At 43.9% G+C, this 15,311-nt stretch overlaps 1 protein-coding gene across 2 annotated transcripts in view; it reads right to left on the bottom strand.

Moving 5' to 3' along the window:
• LOC126174770 (receptor-type guanylate cyclase gcy-19) overlaps window positions 1–15,311 on the bottom strand; it is a 492,286-nt gene that overhangs the window by 383,605 nt on the left and 93,370 nt on the right. For both annotated transcript variants that reach the window (XM_049921109.1, XM_049921111.1), the window contains exon 2: window positions 1,320–1,417. In XM_049921109.1, coding sequence (XP_049777066.1) covers window positions 1,320–1,417 — 98 coding nt within the window. The remainder of the gene's footprint in view (window positions 1–1,319; window positions 1,418–15,311) is intronic.

Genomic DNA, 15,311 nt, shown 5'->3' with positions numbered 1-15,311 from the left:
TAAGAAGGTGATAGGTTTCAAAGGTGTTCCACTTCTTCTCCATGTAGCTTAGGACCATGCCATGTGGATGTAATGCGCCAGTGACGAGAGCGGACGGGATTTCGAACGGCATTTAGAATATGCGCACCGTACGAACTGCCATTCCCGCGCTGTCTATGGTGACCGTGCTGGCGTCACCGTCTGCATGGCGAAAGCGTTAGCCGTTGGTGGAACGTCGGAATAGATTGTCACATGCCTCTTCGTTCTTCATCTTGAGATAGACAGATTGTACTGGTAGTGATAGACAGATGTATGCCTATCGCCGCGCGGGATTAACCGAGCGGTCTCAGGCGCTGCAGTTATGGACTGTGCGGCTGGTCGCGGCGGAGGTTCGAGTCCTCCCTCGGGCATGGGTGTATGTGGTTGTCCTCAGGATAATTTGGGTTAAGTAGTGTAAAAGCTTAATGACTGATGATCTTAGCAGTTAAGTCCGATAAGATTTTACACACATTTGAACATTTTTTTTTTTTGTATGCCTATCAGCTCGGGATCGACATACATGTCGCCTCTCAAAAATCGTTCGATTTCATAAGCCTAAGCCTTCGGACGCTGGAGGGAATCGTCGAACGTGAGTTTCATCGTCGCCTGGCGGTAAGAGAATGCCATATGTAGTGAGAGCTCCAAGTCACAACAATGAAACGCAGTACCTCGCGCAGCGAATAAACAAACACGTCCGGAGCGCTGCTCAGCGCGCCGTGCATCCGAGTCTTGTTGGCACGCTAAATGCCTTCTGCTCCCCCTAGACCACGGGTGTTCTGCTAATCTACCGATAACAAGAACGATCATTATCTGAGCATATCAGTAACTGTAGCCGAAGACACTGAATTTTAGTTCCTTTTTGATTTCTCGAGTCATATCTATTACAGAAAATTCTAGCACGGTATGCCTACAGTACCGTTACTTCGTTGACGCTATCGAAGATTCGACTGGCGTTCCGTTTTTAAACTGAAGTAATAAAATTAATTCCAAGGGCTCGACGATAATTAGGTGTCGTATTATGACCACAGGCCGATAGTGGTCCGTTTACGCTGTATATCGCAAATTTTGCTGTGTCTTAGATATCAGGAACACACACATAGTAATGGCGTAATCTGAAAGTCAGCCTCGTTTCTGAGCGAGGTAGTGAGCTGGCTATGATTTACGAAACATCTATCTCACCCGCAGGCCACGGCCTGCATGGAAGTTGCCCACTCACTGTATGGCAGAACGTATGCTTAGAGTCAAAGAGAAGTTCCGTTTCGGAGACTCTACTCGTTTCCCAACAATACAAGCATGCTCACCTGAGTGTGCTGCCGTTGGTGAAGATGTAGAAGGCCACTTCTGAGCGCTCCTGCTGTATTCTGGTCACCAGTTTGCCCAGGTCCGTGGCTATTGTCACCTGAAACAGATCAGGGAATCAAAGGTTACGTAAGCTTAGTTACTCGAAGGAAACTTACAGTGGGGAAAGAAATAATTACTCCCCAATGGCTGCTCGGCATTAATTTACGCTGGGTATTACGTTAAAGGATTGATAATCTTGATGTAAACTTCGACGTTGTTAACAGTAATGCATTGCAACTGTTGCGCTTCCATCATTCAGTCATACTTGGGGATATAGACAAATGACAGACGAAATTGACATGTAGCATGAATCTACTGAAGTACATCGACAAGTCACACTTACAAGCCAGTTAACTTTTAAAAAACTCCATATGTCTCGAGCATACGCCGATAGATCGTCAGTTTACTACGTATATATCTATACTTGTAATTATTTTAGTTATTATCGTGGGGCTAACATTATCTATATGTTAGTGCGTTTCCGAATAGGTCTACACTATTACACTCTCGTGAGTGTCATCAAGAAAATTCCCACCTGGTGCGCATCCTCCATCAATTCCTGCCCCTTACACCTGTTCCACCATTCCCCGGCCCGACCCCAGCTGCACCCCAACGAGAGAGTCCGAAACTGAACTGTACCGCACTCATACTGCCGTCGCTTGTGATTGACTATTTCTCTGTTCAGACTAAAGCACATCACAGTTTATGAGAACTGCCATCAAGAAAAAAATAGTCCGAGTAAATCTACGCTTGGAGGATGTTTAGAACAATACAATAAAAATTATTCATTACCATCTATGCTAATACTTCCTCTCTAGAATAATTATTTGCAGTCTATGTTGAGATTGGCAACGGCCTCGTCGCTGTAGTAACACCATTTCCCGGATCACCGAAGCTACGCGCTGTTGGGCTTGGCCACCACTTGGATGGGTGACCCTCCGGTCTGCTGAGTGCGACACGGCGGTCGGTTATTACCCTTGGGCCTTCCGAGGCCTCTTCGGACGGAGTTTAGTTTTTTAGTTCTGTGTTGACATCGGACAACCTCCAAATTCCGACGTAGGGCACTATATTTGATCTTTTGAGGATAGTTATGAAATAAAAAAAGATTATTAATTTTTTGTTGCGGTCTTTAGTCCGAAGACTGGTTTCATGCATATCTGACGGCGTTATTCTGTGCAAGAATCTTCTTCTCCGAATAACTACTATAACTCACATCGTTTTGAACCTGCTTGCTGTACTCGTCTCTTGGTTAACCTCTACAATTTTTATTTGCCCCCCCCCCCTCTCCCTGGCACACACACACACCCTGCCAATACTAAACTGATGATTCCTTGACATCTCAGAATTTGTCCCATCAACTGATCCCTTCTTTTAGTCAAGTTATGCCTCAAATTCCTTTTCTCCCCAATTATACTGAGTGCCTCTCCAACAGATCTACCCATATAATATTCACCATTATTCAGTGGCACCAAATTCAAAGGCTTCTGTTCTGTTCTTGCTGTACTGCTTATCATAGTCCACGTTTCACTTCCATAAAAGTCTACGCTGCAAACAAATGCTTTAGGAAAAGCTTTCCTAACAGAGAAAATCATAACAAGTCTCTTCTTCAGAAACGCTTTTCTTGCCATTGCTAGTCTACATTTTATACCGTCTCTGCTTCCGCAATGATCAGTTATTTTACTGCGCATGTAGCAAAACCAATCTACTGCTTTTAGTGTCTCATTTCTCAACCTAATTGCCTCAGCGTCGTTTGAATTAATTCAAACACATTCCATGACATTTGTTTTGCTTTCGTTGATGTTCATCTTATAGTCTCATTTTAAGACACCGCCCATTCTCTTCAGCTGCACTTCCAAATATTTTGCTGTCTGTTACAGAATTTCACCCACATCGGTAAATTTCAAAGTTTTTCTTTCTTCTCCCTGAACTTCAATTCTCTCGTCTCTTCGGCTTCCTTTGCTGCCCGATGTACAGAGTGAAAAACATAGGGCAACAGCTATAAACATTTCTCATGCCTGTCTTAACCGTTGTATCCATTTCATGTCCATCGATTCATATAACTGCTGTCTGGTTTCTTTCCAAGTTGAAAGTAACATTTTGCTTCTTGTACTATAACTCAGCTACCATCAGAATTTCAAATGGTGCATTACAGTCAGCACAGTCAAAACTTTTCTCCAAAAGCTATAAAAGTAGTTTTGCCTTTCTTTAACGGGTCAGTATAGCTTCCCGTGTACTTACATTTTTCCGCAACCTAGAACGATCTTCCCCGAGGTTGGCTTCTAACGGTTTTTCCATCATTCCGTAAATAATTCGTGTCAGTATTCTGCAACCATAATTTATTAGACTAATAGTTCGGTAATTCGGTAAGCACCTGCTTTCCTTTGAACTGGAATTATTGCATTCTTCTTTAAGTCTGCAGGCATTTCCTCTGTCTCATTTAGGGTCATTGAGCTGTCCTTAACGTTTTATATTAACCCGCACTACGACTGTATCAGTAATGGTATGCAGACAGACGACAGCCATAAACTCGATGTGAGTTCACTCTTAGGGCTTTGGGCGACTGTTAGCAAACGAAATCATACGGTAAAAAACACAAGTGAGGATTGACAATGAGTTACACAATCATTTTGGACCAAGACATACCTTACTTATGCCATACCTATCCAAGTGTCTCAAATCTTTCTTTGTGAAATTAGCGGTATAGTCATAAAGGTTTGGTTGTCGTCGTAGGTTTATTCCGTTTATAGTATTTAATATTAAATTATAAATGGTTCAGAAACATTGACTTATACAGTGTGTTTCACCATCGTAAACAACGAAATTAACAGGAAATTTCAAAACGGGTAGCATGTAAGAAACAACTTTCAGGTATGTAACCCAATGAAAAGGTTAATTTATGACTCGCCTTGTTAATGTGCTAAAATCGTTTTGTAAACAAAATTTGTACAATAGGTCTAAGATGTCTTCGTGTACTTTACCCCTTTATTCTGTGATATTTTGACAATATGCTTCACGCTTTCACAGTCAACAGGCCAACAACGTTGTTCTCTCATGTGGCGTTGGATAAAACGATATCGCTAGGGGCAGCTGATTCACCAAGTGTATCTTGCGCACCAGGTGGCATAGTTTTGTCATGGCTGGCTCTCCCAAGGATACTAGCAGTTCTCAGGAAATGTCGTCAATTCGAGGGGGCTTGATTCGGCTTAGGTCTTTCAGATCACTGTCAAATTCTTCTCGGAGTATCATTATACACTCCTTCCTCTTTTCAGCTTTCCATTCATTATTTGGTACCTCTTGATGTTCATGCAGCTGTTTCTCTTTTCTCCAAAGGCATCTTCAATTTTCTTGCAGACGGAATTTATCTTTCCCCTAATTACACATCATTCTATATCTTTACATTTGTTCTCTAGCCATTCCTGCTTAACCATTTTTGCACTTTCTGTCAGTCACATTTTCTAGACGTTCGTATTCCTCTTCGGATTCTACATCTACTGCATTTTTATATTTTATCACTTCGTCAATTAAATTCAGTATTTAAACAGTGAAAACTCCAGGTTGAAATGTCAACTGTATAAGGAAAAGGACAGACTCCCACCCATCGTAAAGACGACAAGTTGAGTTACAGACACACGCAACGAAAAGAAGGCTTTGGCTGAAAGCTGAACGTGTAGCCGTCTTCTTGTTGTGCCTATCTGCAACTCAGACTCAATATTTCATGTGATATCTAAAGATTTCTACTAGGTCAAGTCTTTTTACTCATGTAAACCATTGATACCTTCACTACTTCATTCCTCAAAGCTTCTTTCCACTGTTTCAGTCAATCGTTGCGAAATGCTCACTTTGATACTCTCAACAACCTCAGCTTTTGAAGCTTATACGAGACCCGTCTCCTTTATTTCCTGATTAATAATCATTTATTTATTTACTTTTTTATTTATGAAGGATATCAATATACACTCTAAGACAAAACAAAACAACGACCAAAGAATTATCTAAATGGTACGGAAATCGATAGATATCGTGTACCTGGTCATAGGGGCTCATTTCGAAGCGGGCTTCAGAAATGAAAACAGTTTAGGCATTGAAATTCCAGGCGTAAGACGTGTCTGCAGACGCATCGGACAGCGGAGGCATACGAATCTCACTGTTGCCCGCCATACGGCCCGACTAACAGGAGTGGTGGTCTGGGGTGCCATTTTGTTTCCCTTTGGTTGTCGTTCGCGGCACCCTTACAGGACACCGGTACGTCGACAGTGTTCTACGCGTCGTCATGGCAAGATGGACCAGCAAGATAATGTCCGTCCACATGCGATGAGAGTTTCTACTGCTTGCCTTCGTGTTTTCCAAACCCTACCTTGGCCTACAAGAGGCCAGATCTCTGTCCAGTTGATAACGTTTGGAGAATTATGGGCAGGGCCATCCGACTAGATCGGGATTTTGATTATCTGACGCGCCAGTTGGACACAGTTTGGTACGATATTCCTCAGGAGTGCATCCAACAACTCTGTCAATCAATAGCAAGCCGAATAACTGTCTGCGTAAGGGCCAGAAGTGGACTAAGATATTCCTGACTGTGTGAATTTGTGAAGCTGTTTCTCTTGAATAAGTCATTCAAATTTTCTGAAATTATAATCTTTTACTTGTTTGTACATGTATATGACGTCTACCGATTTCATCCCATTCGGATTATACCTCCATGGTGATTTTTTTTGTCTAAGACTCTATGTCGTGTACTTGCTCAATTGCACATATTTCAATAATCGTCTACTGGGTCACTTAAAAGAATTATGTTTTCTAGTGAATCGTTGAATTGTCGATTACATCACTTGAAAAAGTACGGCGGCTTATCGCACTTGCGGACATCACAACAGAGGCAGCTAACAGTACCTTTACACCTTCTGCAAAGAAAATGGCTTCAGCTGCATATTTCATAAGTTTCTTCTCTAAAATGAAGCAGCTCTACTTTAGTAGCAAAAGCTCTGCCGACTTTTGGCATAAATTAATTGACTAACAGTAACTTTACACCTTCTGCAAAGAAAATTGCTTCAGCTGCATATTTGATAAGTTTCTTCTCTAAAATTATTCAGCTCTACTTTAGTAGCAAAAGCTCTGCCGATTTTTGGCATAAATTAATTGACTAACAGTACCTTTACACCTTCTGCAAAGAAAATTGCTTCAGCTGCATATTTGATAAGTTTCTTCTCTAACATTATTCAGCTCTACTTTAGTAGCAAAAGCTCTGCCGATTTTTGGCGTAAATTAATTGAAAATGATTTTCAAAAAAATAGTAAGAAGTAATTCTATGCGTAAGTGAATTTCGACGTTACCTTATATCGCGCAACGGGTCAGTACAAACTGAAGAACTTGTCACTTAAGAGCACAATGTGGTGCTACAAACATACAATACAGGGTGAACGAAGGAGCTTATGACTAAGGAACACACGTACCTTTACATCTCTCCCTCTCTCTCTCTCTCTCTCTCTCTCTCTCTCTCTCTCTCTCACACACACACACACACACACACACACACACACACACACTGCAATTGACAGGTAAGTGGGTAAAAATGAGGTAATTTCTCATGCAGAAGGAGTGGTGAAACGCAGACGATATGAGACACACACAGGCAGAGAGAGATATAAACCGGAAACTCATCTTCTCTGGCGTTCCATTATACTGTATAAGCACTTTGGGGTGCTTTTATGAGATTGTTTGCTAGGGGTCGGTATGCTATTATGGTTACATAAATATGGACGAATGACAGCGAACCGTGTTGTTATGCTAGCAACTCAAGCCTTGTGCTACTAAAAGGATTGCAAGGACACGTTTTATGAAACAACAGATTTTTTTGCTGCTAAGTTATTTATGAAAATACGATATTACCAAAGAAATGAGAGCAGTATGAGGCAGTGCTGCAGGTCGGGAATTGATATAGACCTAGAAATCGTATTAATTCAGATACTTCCGTTTCAGAAAAACTGCATCCGCCTTTTGAGAGCGTTACTTCCTGTAATCTACTAATACTGTTTGAAGCATCGTTTACATGTTAAAACTTCGTTGCAAACGAAGAGAAGGAACAGCTTAGAACCTTTCGAGGTCAGAAACTCGAAAGTTAACCGTCCGTAAATCGTTCAGTTACCCTAGTTAAAGACGTATACTGAACTGTAAACAGCAGAATACTCGCAGGTGCTTTTGAGTTTTTTAAGGGAGGTTACGAGGAACCTAGTAATGGTTATTTACCGCCATCCAAAGCTGTTAAATGTGTCACTGCATCGCTTTGTCAACGATGCCGCGCCATAAGAATGATAAGAACGTTACAATTTCTCGTCCTGTCGTAATGCATTTTTGAAGTGATTCAAATCTGTAGAAAGATCATTTAAGAATTTTGCAGATACATGTAGTATGTACAGCATATGTTCCAGCTCCACCGTTCTGCCCTCAGACGGGCCTACCGAACGCCGTGTCACCCTCAGACAATGGCGTCATTTGAAAGCAGTATGGAGAGACCTGAGGGCAGCACACCTCTACCGGCTTTGCAGACATCCTCACAAGGGAACATCCCCATCGCACCCCCCTCAGATTTAGTTATAAGTTGGCACAGTGGATAGGCCTTGAAAAACTGAACACAGATCGATCGAGAAAACAGGAAGAAGTTGTGTGGAACTATGAAAAAATAAGCAAAATATACAAACTGGGTCGTCCATGCGTAAGATAGGCAATATTAAGGGCAATGTGAGGCGAGGAGCGCTGTGGTCCCGTGGTTAGCGTAAACAGCTGCGGAACGAGAGGTCCTTGGTTCAAATCTTCCCTCGACCGATAATTTTAACTTTTTATTTTCAGTTTATGTGAAAAACACTTATGTTTTCATCACTTTTTTTGGAGTGATTATTACATCCACAAGAAAACCTAAATCAGGCAAGGTAGAAGAAACTTTTCACCCATTCGCCAGTGTACTAGTTAGGTGGGTTGACAACATATTCCTGTCATGTGACGCACATGCTGTCACCAGTGTCGTATACAAAATATCAGACGTGTTTTCCTGTGGAGGAATCGGTTGACCTATGACCTTGCGATCAAATGTTTTCGGTTCCCATTGGAGAGACATGTCCTTTCGTCAACTAATCACACGGTTTTGTGGTGCGGTCGCAAAACACAGACACTGAACTTATTACAGTGAACAGAGACATCAATGAACGAACGGACAGATCATAACTTTGCGAAAATAAAGAAAGCAAAACTTTCACAAAACTTTCAGTGGAGGGCAGACTTGAACCAAGGACCTCTCGTTCCGCAGCTGTTCACGCTAACCATGGGACCACAGCGCTCCTCGCCTCACATTGCCCTTAATATTGCCTATCTTACGCATGGACGACCCAGTTTGTATATTTTTTACTTATTTTTTCATAGTTTCACACAACTTCTTCCTGTTTTCTCGATTGATCTGTGTTCAGTTTTTCAAGGCCTATCCATTGTGCCAACTTATAACTAAATCTGAGGGGGGTGCGATGGGGATGTTCCCTTGTCAGTTAACGTCCAGTCATCCCAGCAAGGAAAGACCCCTGGCAGCACCAGGAAGTGAAACCAGTTCTCTGCATGCCTGCCAGTCGCGCTGACCCTCAGCTGTGGAGGAGCACCTGTGTGCACTCTATACAGAAATCGGCCTTTTGGTATGTGTGAGTCAAATTATAAGAAAGAGAGAGTGACATGCCACGCAGAAGTTGGGATTCAAATTCCTGAAAACAGTGCTTGAAAATGGAAACCGTGTATAGGATATTCAGTGTGCAAATATGGAGCTGGCATTAATTCGTTCTGGAAGAGTTGCACTATATATCAATCTTAGTTTTACGTTCGGCAACAAATTATTAAGACGCTATACGGACAGTTCACAAAAACACATTATCTGGCGATATTACTGAATTTTCAACAAGTGGAGAACTGTTTTGTTACTGAAGTTAGGTGAAGACATTCTGCGAACGAAATGTTAAGAACGACGTTTTTCATCTACTCTCAATCGGAACCCTGTTAGAGTTTTCTAACACGAGATAATTTGGTTAAATATGATGCATAGCTGTCGGCTAACGTATCAAGTAGTTACACGGTTTCGTTACGAGAAATCAGATCGCTAGGTTTGTAATAAACCAGTTATTACTTCTTCTAGTCCGCCTGTTTCTAACATAATAAAATATGAGATTCATGCTGTAAGAAAACATGATGCAGAATATTCGAAAACGTCAGTGACACAGCTGTCTGGTGTATAAACTAAGTCTTCTCCTACACTAGTCTGAAAACGTGGGTCTGCTACACAGCACAAAAATGTTGTCATTTTCACTTCGTCTGAAAAGTTTCCCCGCGCCTTCTCTCCTTCCTATTCTTCCATGATTTTAAGAAAGGAGGTTCGCCAGCGAAATGATGTTTCTATTGTTTAATCCGTATAAACTTCTTTATTATTTCTTCCTGCTAAGTATATCTGTTTTTGTGTTCAGAGGAACATAAATTCTTTCATTTTTGCTAAAACAACGGTAAAGCTTAATTGCAACAGAACTTACTCAGATGGAAGTATGCTAAAGAGAACTTTCTCAGGTGATGTATATTCTCTGACTTGCTTTAATAATGCGAACCTGAGCATGTCCTCCGATTTTCCAGGAATAAAGTACATTCCCCGTTTTATTCATACGACACAATGTACGTTCAGAATCTGTGCTCAGTTGCACGGACCTCTTAGCAATCTGTTCAATCTTGAATGAAAAAGGAAAAGCCGGTCTATGTGCTCATTGAGTGCTGACGATGTATAACTCTCCCAAAACGCGCTCTTCTGTATGATGTAACAGTGTGATGCTGTACGATAAAGGGCGGTCGTAGGGGAGTCTATGAAGTGTACTTTCCTGTGTCTGTTGTTGCGGAAGAAACACACACCACACCAGACTCCAGCACAGAGCTTGGCCATTCGCTTCCAGTGGACAGATCGCCTTTAATAGCGTCCTACGACCTCCCTACAAAGGGCACAGTAGAGTGGTTTGGGATTTAATCATGTGCAGAAACTCGACGAGGCATGGTATCACAATTTGTTGGAAGTCCCCTGCAGAAACACTGAGCCATGCTGTCTCTACAGCCGTCCATAAGTACGAAAGTGTTGCCGGTTTATGATTTTGTGCACAAACTGACCTCTCGATTATGTCTCATAAATGTTCGATAGGATGCATATCGATCGATCTGTGTGGCCAAATCATTCACCCGAATTGTCCAGGACGTTCTTCGAACCAGTCGCGAACAATTGCGGCCCGGTGACATGGCGCACTGTCATCCATAAAAATTCCAACCATGAATGGTTGCACAAGGTCTCCAAGTAACCGAACATGGTCATTTCTAGTCAATGACCGATTCTGTTGGACAAGGAGACGACGACCGTTCCGTGTAAACACTGACCACACCGTTACTGAGGCACCACCAGCCGCGCGGAGTGGCCGCGCGGTTTGAGGCGTCATGTCACGAATTGCGCGGCCCCTCCCGTCGGAGGTTCGAGTTCTCCATCGGGCATGGTGTGCGTGTTGTTCTTAGCGTAAGTTAGTTTAAGTAGTGTGTAAGTCTAGGGACCGATGACCTCAGCAGGTTGGTCCCTCAGAAATTCACACACATTTGAACATTTGAGGCACCATCAGCTGCACAGTGTCTTGTTGACAACTTGTGTCCGCGGCCACGTGGGGTCTGCGCCACACTCGAACGCTACCATCAGCTATTACAAACTGAAATCGCTGCTCATCTGACCAGGTCACGGTTTTCCAATCATCTAGGGTCCACTCGATATGGTCACGAGCTCAGGAGAAGCGTGGCAGGTGATTCGTGCTGTTAGCAAAGGTTCAAATGGCTCTGAGCACTATGGGACTTAACATCTGTGGTCATCAGTCCCCTAGAACTTAGAACTACTTAAACCTAACTAACCTAAGGACATCACACACATCCATGCCCGAGGCAGGATTCGAACCTGCGAACGTAGCGGTCACGCGGTTCCAGACTGAAGCGCCTAGAACCGCATGGCCACACCGGCCGGCTGTTAGCAAAGGCACTCGCGTCGATCGTCTGCTGCTATAGCCCCTTAACGCCAAATTTCACCGCACTGTCCTCAAGGAAACGTTCGTCGTGCGTCCCTCATTGGTTTCTGCGGTTATTTCATTCAGTGTTGCTTCTCTGTTAGCCCTGACAACACTAGACAACGCCGCTGCTCTCGGTCATTAAGTTATTGTCGTCGTCTCCTGCGTTGGCCGTGGTAGGAGGTATTGCCAGAGATTTAGTATTCTCGGCACGCTCTTGACACTGTGGATCACGCAATATTGAATTCCCCAACGATTTCCGGAATGGAAAGTCCCATGCGTCTAGCTCCAACTCCCATTCCGCGTTCAAAGTCTGTTATTTCCCGCGGGGCGACCATAACCACATCGGAAACCTTTCCCCATGAATCACGTGAGTCAATGCACTGCCGTTTTATATCTTGTGTACGCAGTACTATCGCTAGCTGTATGTGTGAATATTGCTATCCCGTGACTTCAGTGTATTACACTAAGCATGTTATTCTAAATTTAGGTATATAAAAGTTGCAGTGGAACTCATCAAAAAACACACACACCGTTTATATTTATACTCGATGAATAAAAAACTAATTAGAAATTACAGTAAGGTAGGTTTTCAGTTAAGGTTGCTAGCGGGAATGGGCATAGATAAAGGTATGGAAGAGGGGGCAAAGACGAATGTGATAACACAGATTTAAAGACTATAAGACAAAAGAAGGTCGCGTGATTTATAGACAAAGGAAATGAGAAAGAAGCATGACTGGAAGAAGACAGGAGAATTGGCTTGGCTATTAGGAAGAGGGAAAGTAGGCCATAAACATCATTTTTGCGGAAGCGGCATAGCAGGGTAACAGAAGGAAGTACTTCAGCCTTTTCTTAAAAGCAGCAGGGCGGGAGAACTTATTGTAGAGATGGACAGTGACAGCGGTAGAGTTCACAATTTTTCTCGTTTTTTGAGTGTACACAACTAGACAGAGGAGACGTTGTATTTATATTATGATGGTACGAAAGATTAATCTCTGAAGCGAGGTACTGGGGTGCTTTCGTACTGAGGAGTCGGTAAAGCAGACGTGGCATGTGATAGCCCCGTAACTTGTCTGGCCGCAGCCACCTTCAATGGCCTTATGATGCGCTGACATGGTCATATCGACGGATGTTGCTGATGTAAAGCATACTAGGATTCATGGTTAGCCAAACCATCTTGTGTTTTCACTGCTCGTGAACCGCGAATTATATCACAATAGTGGAGGTTTGCATTTCATGTACTGTGGAAATATGCTCCGAAACTTTGTGGGGGCATAGAGGCGATTGAAAGTCTTCCGGCACATGGCAATAGTATCCTTCGCCCAATTTAAATGCTCATCTACAGTTTCATCAAAGTTCTTCAAAGCTTTCTGATATGATATTGGGATGCCCTTAGGTTCAATGAGCGGCAACTGATGTTAATTTCTGGTGTGATACTATGCATACTTGCGACTTTTTTTGCATTTAGTTTAAGCCCCAGCTTTTGCCCATATTGCCACTGGAAGACAGATCATCATTCATAGCCAACTGCAGGACTGACAGACACAGCTGGAGGTCGTCGCCATGAAATGATATTCACAGGAACATCAAACTGATGAAAGTCCTCTTCATATAATGAAAACAAAAATACGCCTAAGACTGACCCTTGTGGCATTCTTGAGAGAACACGTTTCCAGGACGGTTTTTCATTCCCACAGACAACACTTTGCTGCCGGTATTTCAATAGCACTCAAACTGCTTCAGCGCACTATCTGAGAAATATGGCTGTGCTATTTTTCTGAGCAACATGTCGGAGTATTCACTAATTTAGTCGTGAACAATATATTCTAAAGATCCGGAGACAGAACGCTGGTCGGTAATCTCAAAGCGATTGCCGGCCGCTGTGGCCGGGCGGTTCTAGGTGCTTCTAGGCGCTGCTGCTGCGGTCGCAAGTTAGAATCCTGCCTCGGGCATGGATGTGTGTGATGTCCTTAGGTTAGTTAGGTTTAAGTAGTTCTAAGTCTAGGGGACTGGTGATCTCTGATGTTAAGTCCCATAGTGCTTAGAGCCATTTGAACCATTTTTGAACAAAGCGATTGCGGGTTTACTATCTTAGGGGTAGGTCGCACTATGCACAATATATCATGGCAGCCGCTGCTACCGCCCATTAGTAGAGTGTGCTACCATCCCCAAGTCTGCATGTCAACTTAGAATCATTCTTCCCAGGTATTAAAAACCTACAGCTTTGGGACTAAGTTGGCAGGCAGACTTGTTCAGGATGGTAACATACCGTACACGCGGTAGCACCGACTATCATAGAACATCATGCTCAGATCCCAACAAAGTGCTTTCTCGTCGACATCGGATGTTACTGAAACGTGTCAGGTTGTGAGGTCCGAACGGGACATGGTGACGACTCCTGTAACATTCGTCATTAGGCCTGGCGCTCTGTTCTCATTTATCAGAAGATTTAATAAATGTTGGGAGCGGTCTACGGAGAATATTCGCTGAATGAATGAAATTTCCGCTGGACACAACACATCTAATTTTTCTGTTCAGAACGTCAAGACTTCCTAGCGTCCTTGTGCTCGCCATTTAATCGATAGTAACAACTGGACATGCCGAGAAGTAGCATCGGGTTCTGAATGAGTAACAAACCTGTAAGATCGCATGTGTCCTAGAATTCTGTTTAATTGAGTAAATCCAAAACTTATTTCCTTCGCAAAAAAGAAATACTCACATTGATGAAAATGAAAGAAACATTGTAAAGTGCAAGTACACAATCTTCCGTTTGTCATAATTTTTTTTTCTTTATTGTAATTTTAGCACCTCATACGGGCGGGCTGTCAGCAGCACAGTACGCCGCTCTTCAGCCTTAAGTGGTACAATCATGTGACAAAGAGGCGACATAGACAATACAATGAAAATGGCGGGCAAAAAAAGTAGAGACAAAAAACAATAAACATGAAGCCGTTCACGCTGGACGATAAAAACACTAACACTGGTTGACACGGTGCACAGAACACGGAGGACGGCGACGGCACATGCGGACAGTGGAGTCGTAACTGCGAAAGAACGCGAAACACAAAACGAAGCACACACACAAGACACTGATGGCGATGATCTCCGGCGCGCGAATGTTCACTATGCGTGTGCGAGTCCGGGGACCTGCCAAGAGAGGAGGAGGAGGAGGAGGAGGGGGAGTTGGAGAGCGAGAGGGGAGAGCAGAGATGCCACGGGCAGGGGAGAGAGGGGGGAGAGAGGAAGGGGGAGGGGAAGCCCAGGGGAAGAGGGGTGGAGGGAGGGGACGGAGGGTTAAGGAAAGAGAAGGGAAGGAAAGAGAAGGGAGGGAGGGTGCCTAAAGGAAAGGACACCGGAAGTGGGGGGTGGGGCAGGGTCAAAGTTGATAGGAGGGGTAGATGGAGGGGAGGAGGACATCATCAGGGAGGGGGAGCTGGCGGAAGCCACCTTGGGAGAGGGTAAGGAGGGTGGAGAGATGGAGACCGGGCGGGACATGGGAATACAGGCGCGGCAGCGGGCGGGGGTGGGAGAGGATCGGGGAGACGAGCAGGTGAGGAGGATCGAGTTTACGGGAGGTGTACAGGATCCGTATCCTTTCAAGGAAAAGGAGGAGGTGGGGGAAGGGGATGAGATCGTACAGGATCCGCGTGGGGGAGGGGAGACGGATGTGATAGGCGAGGCGGAGAGCATGACTTTCAAGGATTTGGAGGGATTTGTAAAAGGTGGGGGGGCGGAGATCCAGGCCGGATGGGCTTAACAAAGGATAGGACGGATGAGGGATTTATAGGTGTGGAGGATGGTGGAGGGGCCCAGACCCCACGTACGGCCGGAGAGGAGCTTGAGGAGACTGAGTCGGGAGTGTGCCTT

The sequence above is a fragment of the Schistocerca cancellata genome, chromosome 3, assembly GCF_023864275.1.
Source record: "Schistocerca cancellata isolate TAMUIC-IGC-003103 chromosome 3, iqSchCanc2.1, whole genome shotgun sequence".
NCBI classification, from domain to species: domain Eukaryota; kingdom Metazoa; phylum Arthropoda; class Insecta; order Orthoptera; family Acrididae; genus Schistocerca; species Schistocerca cancellata.
This window is presented reverse-complemented; position numbering and strand designations above follow the sequence as displayed.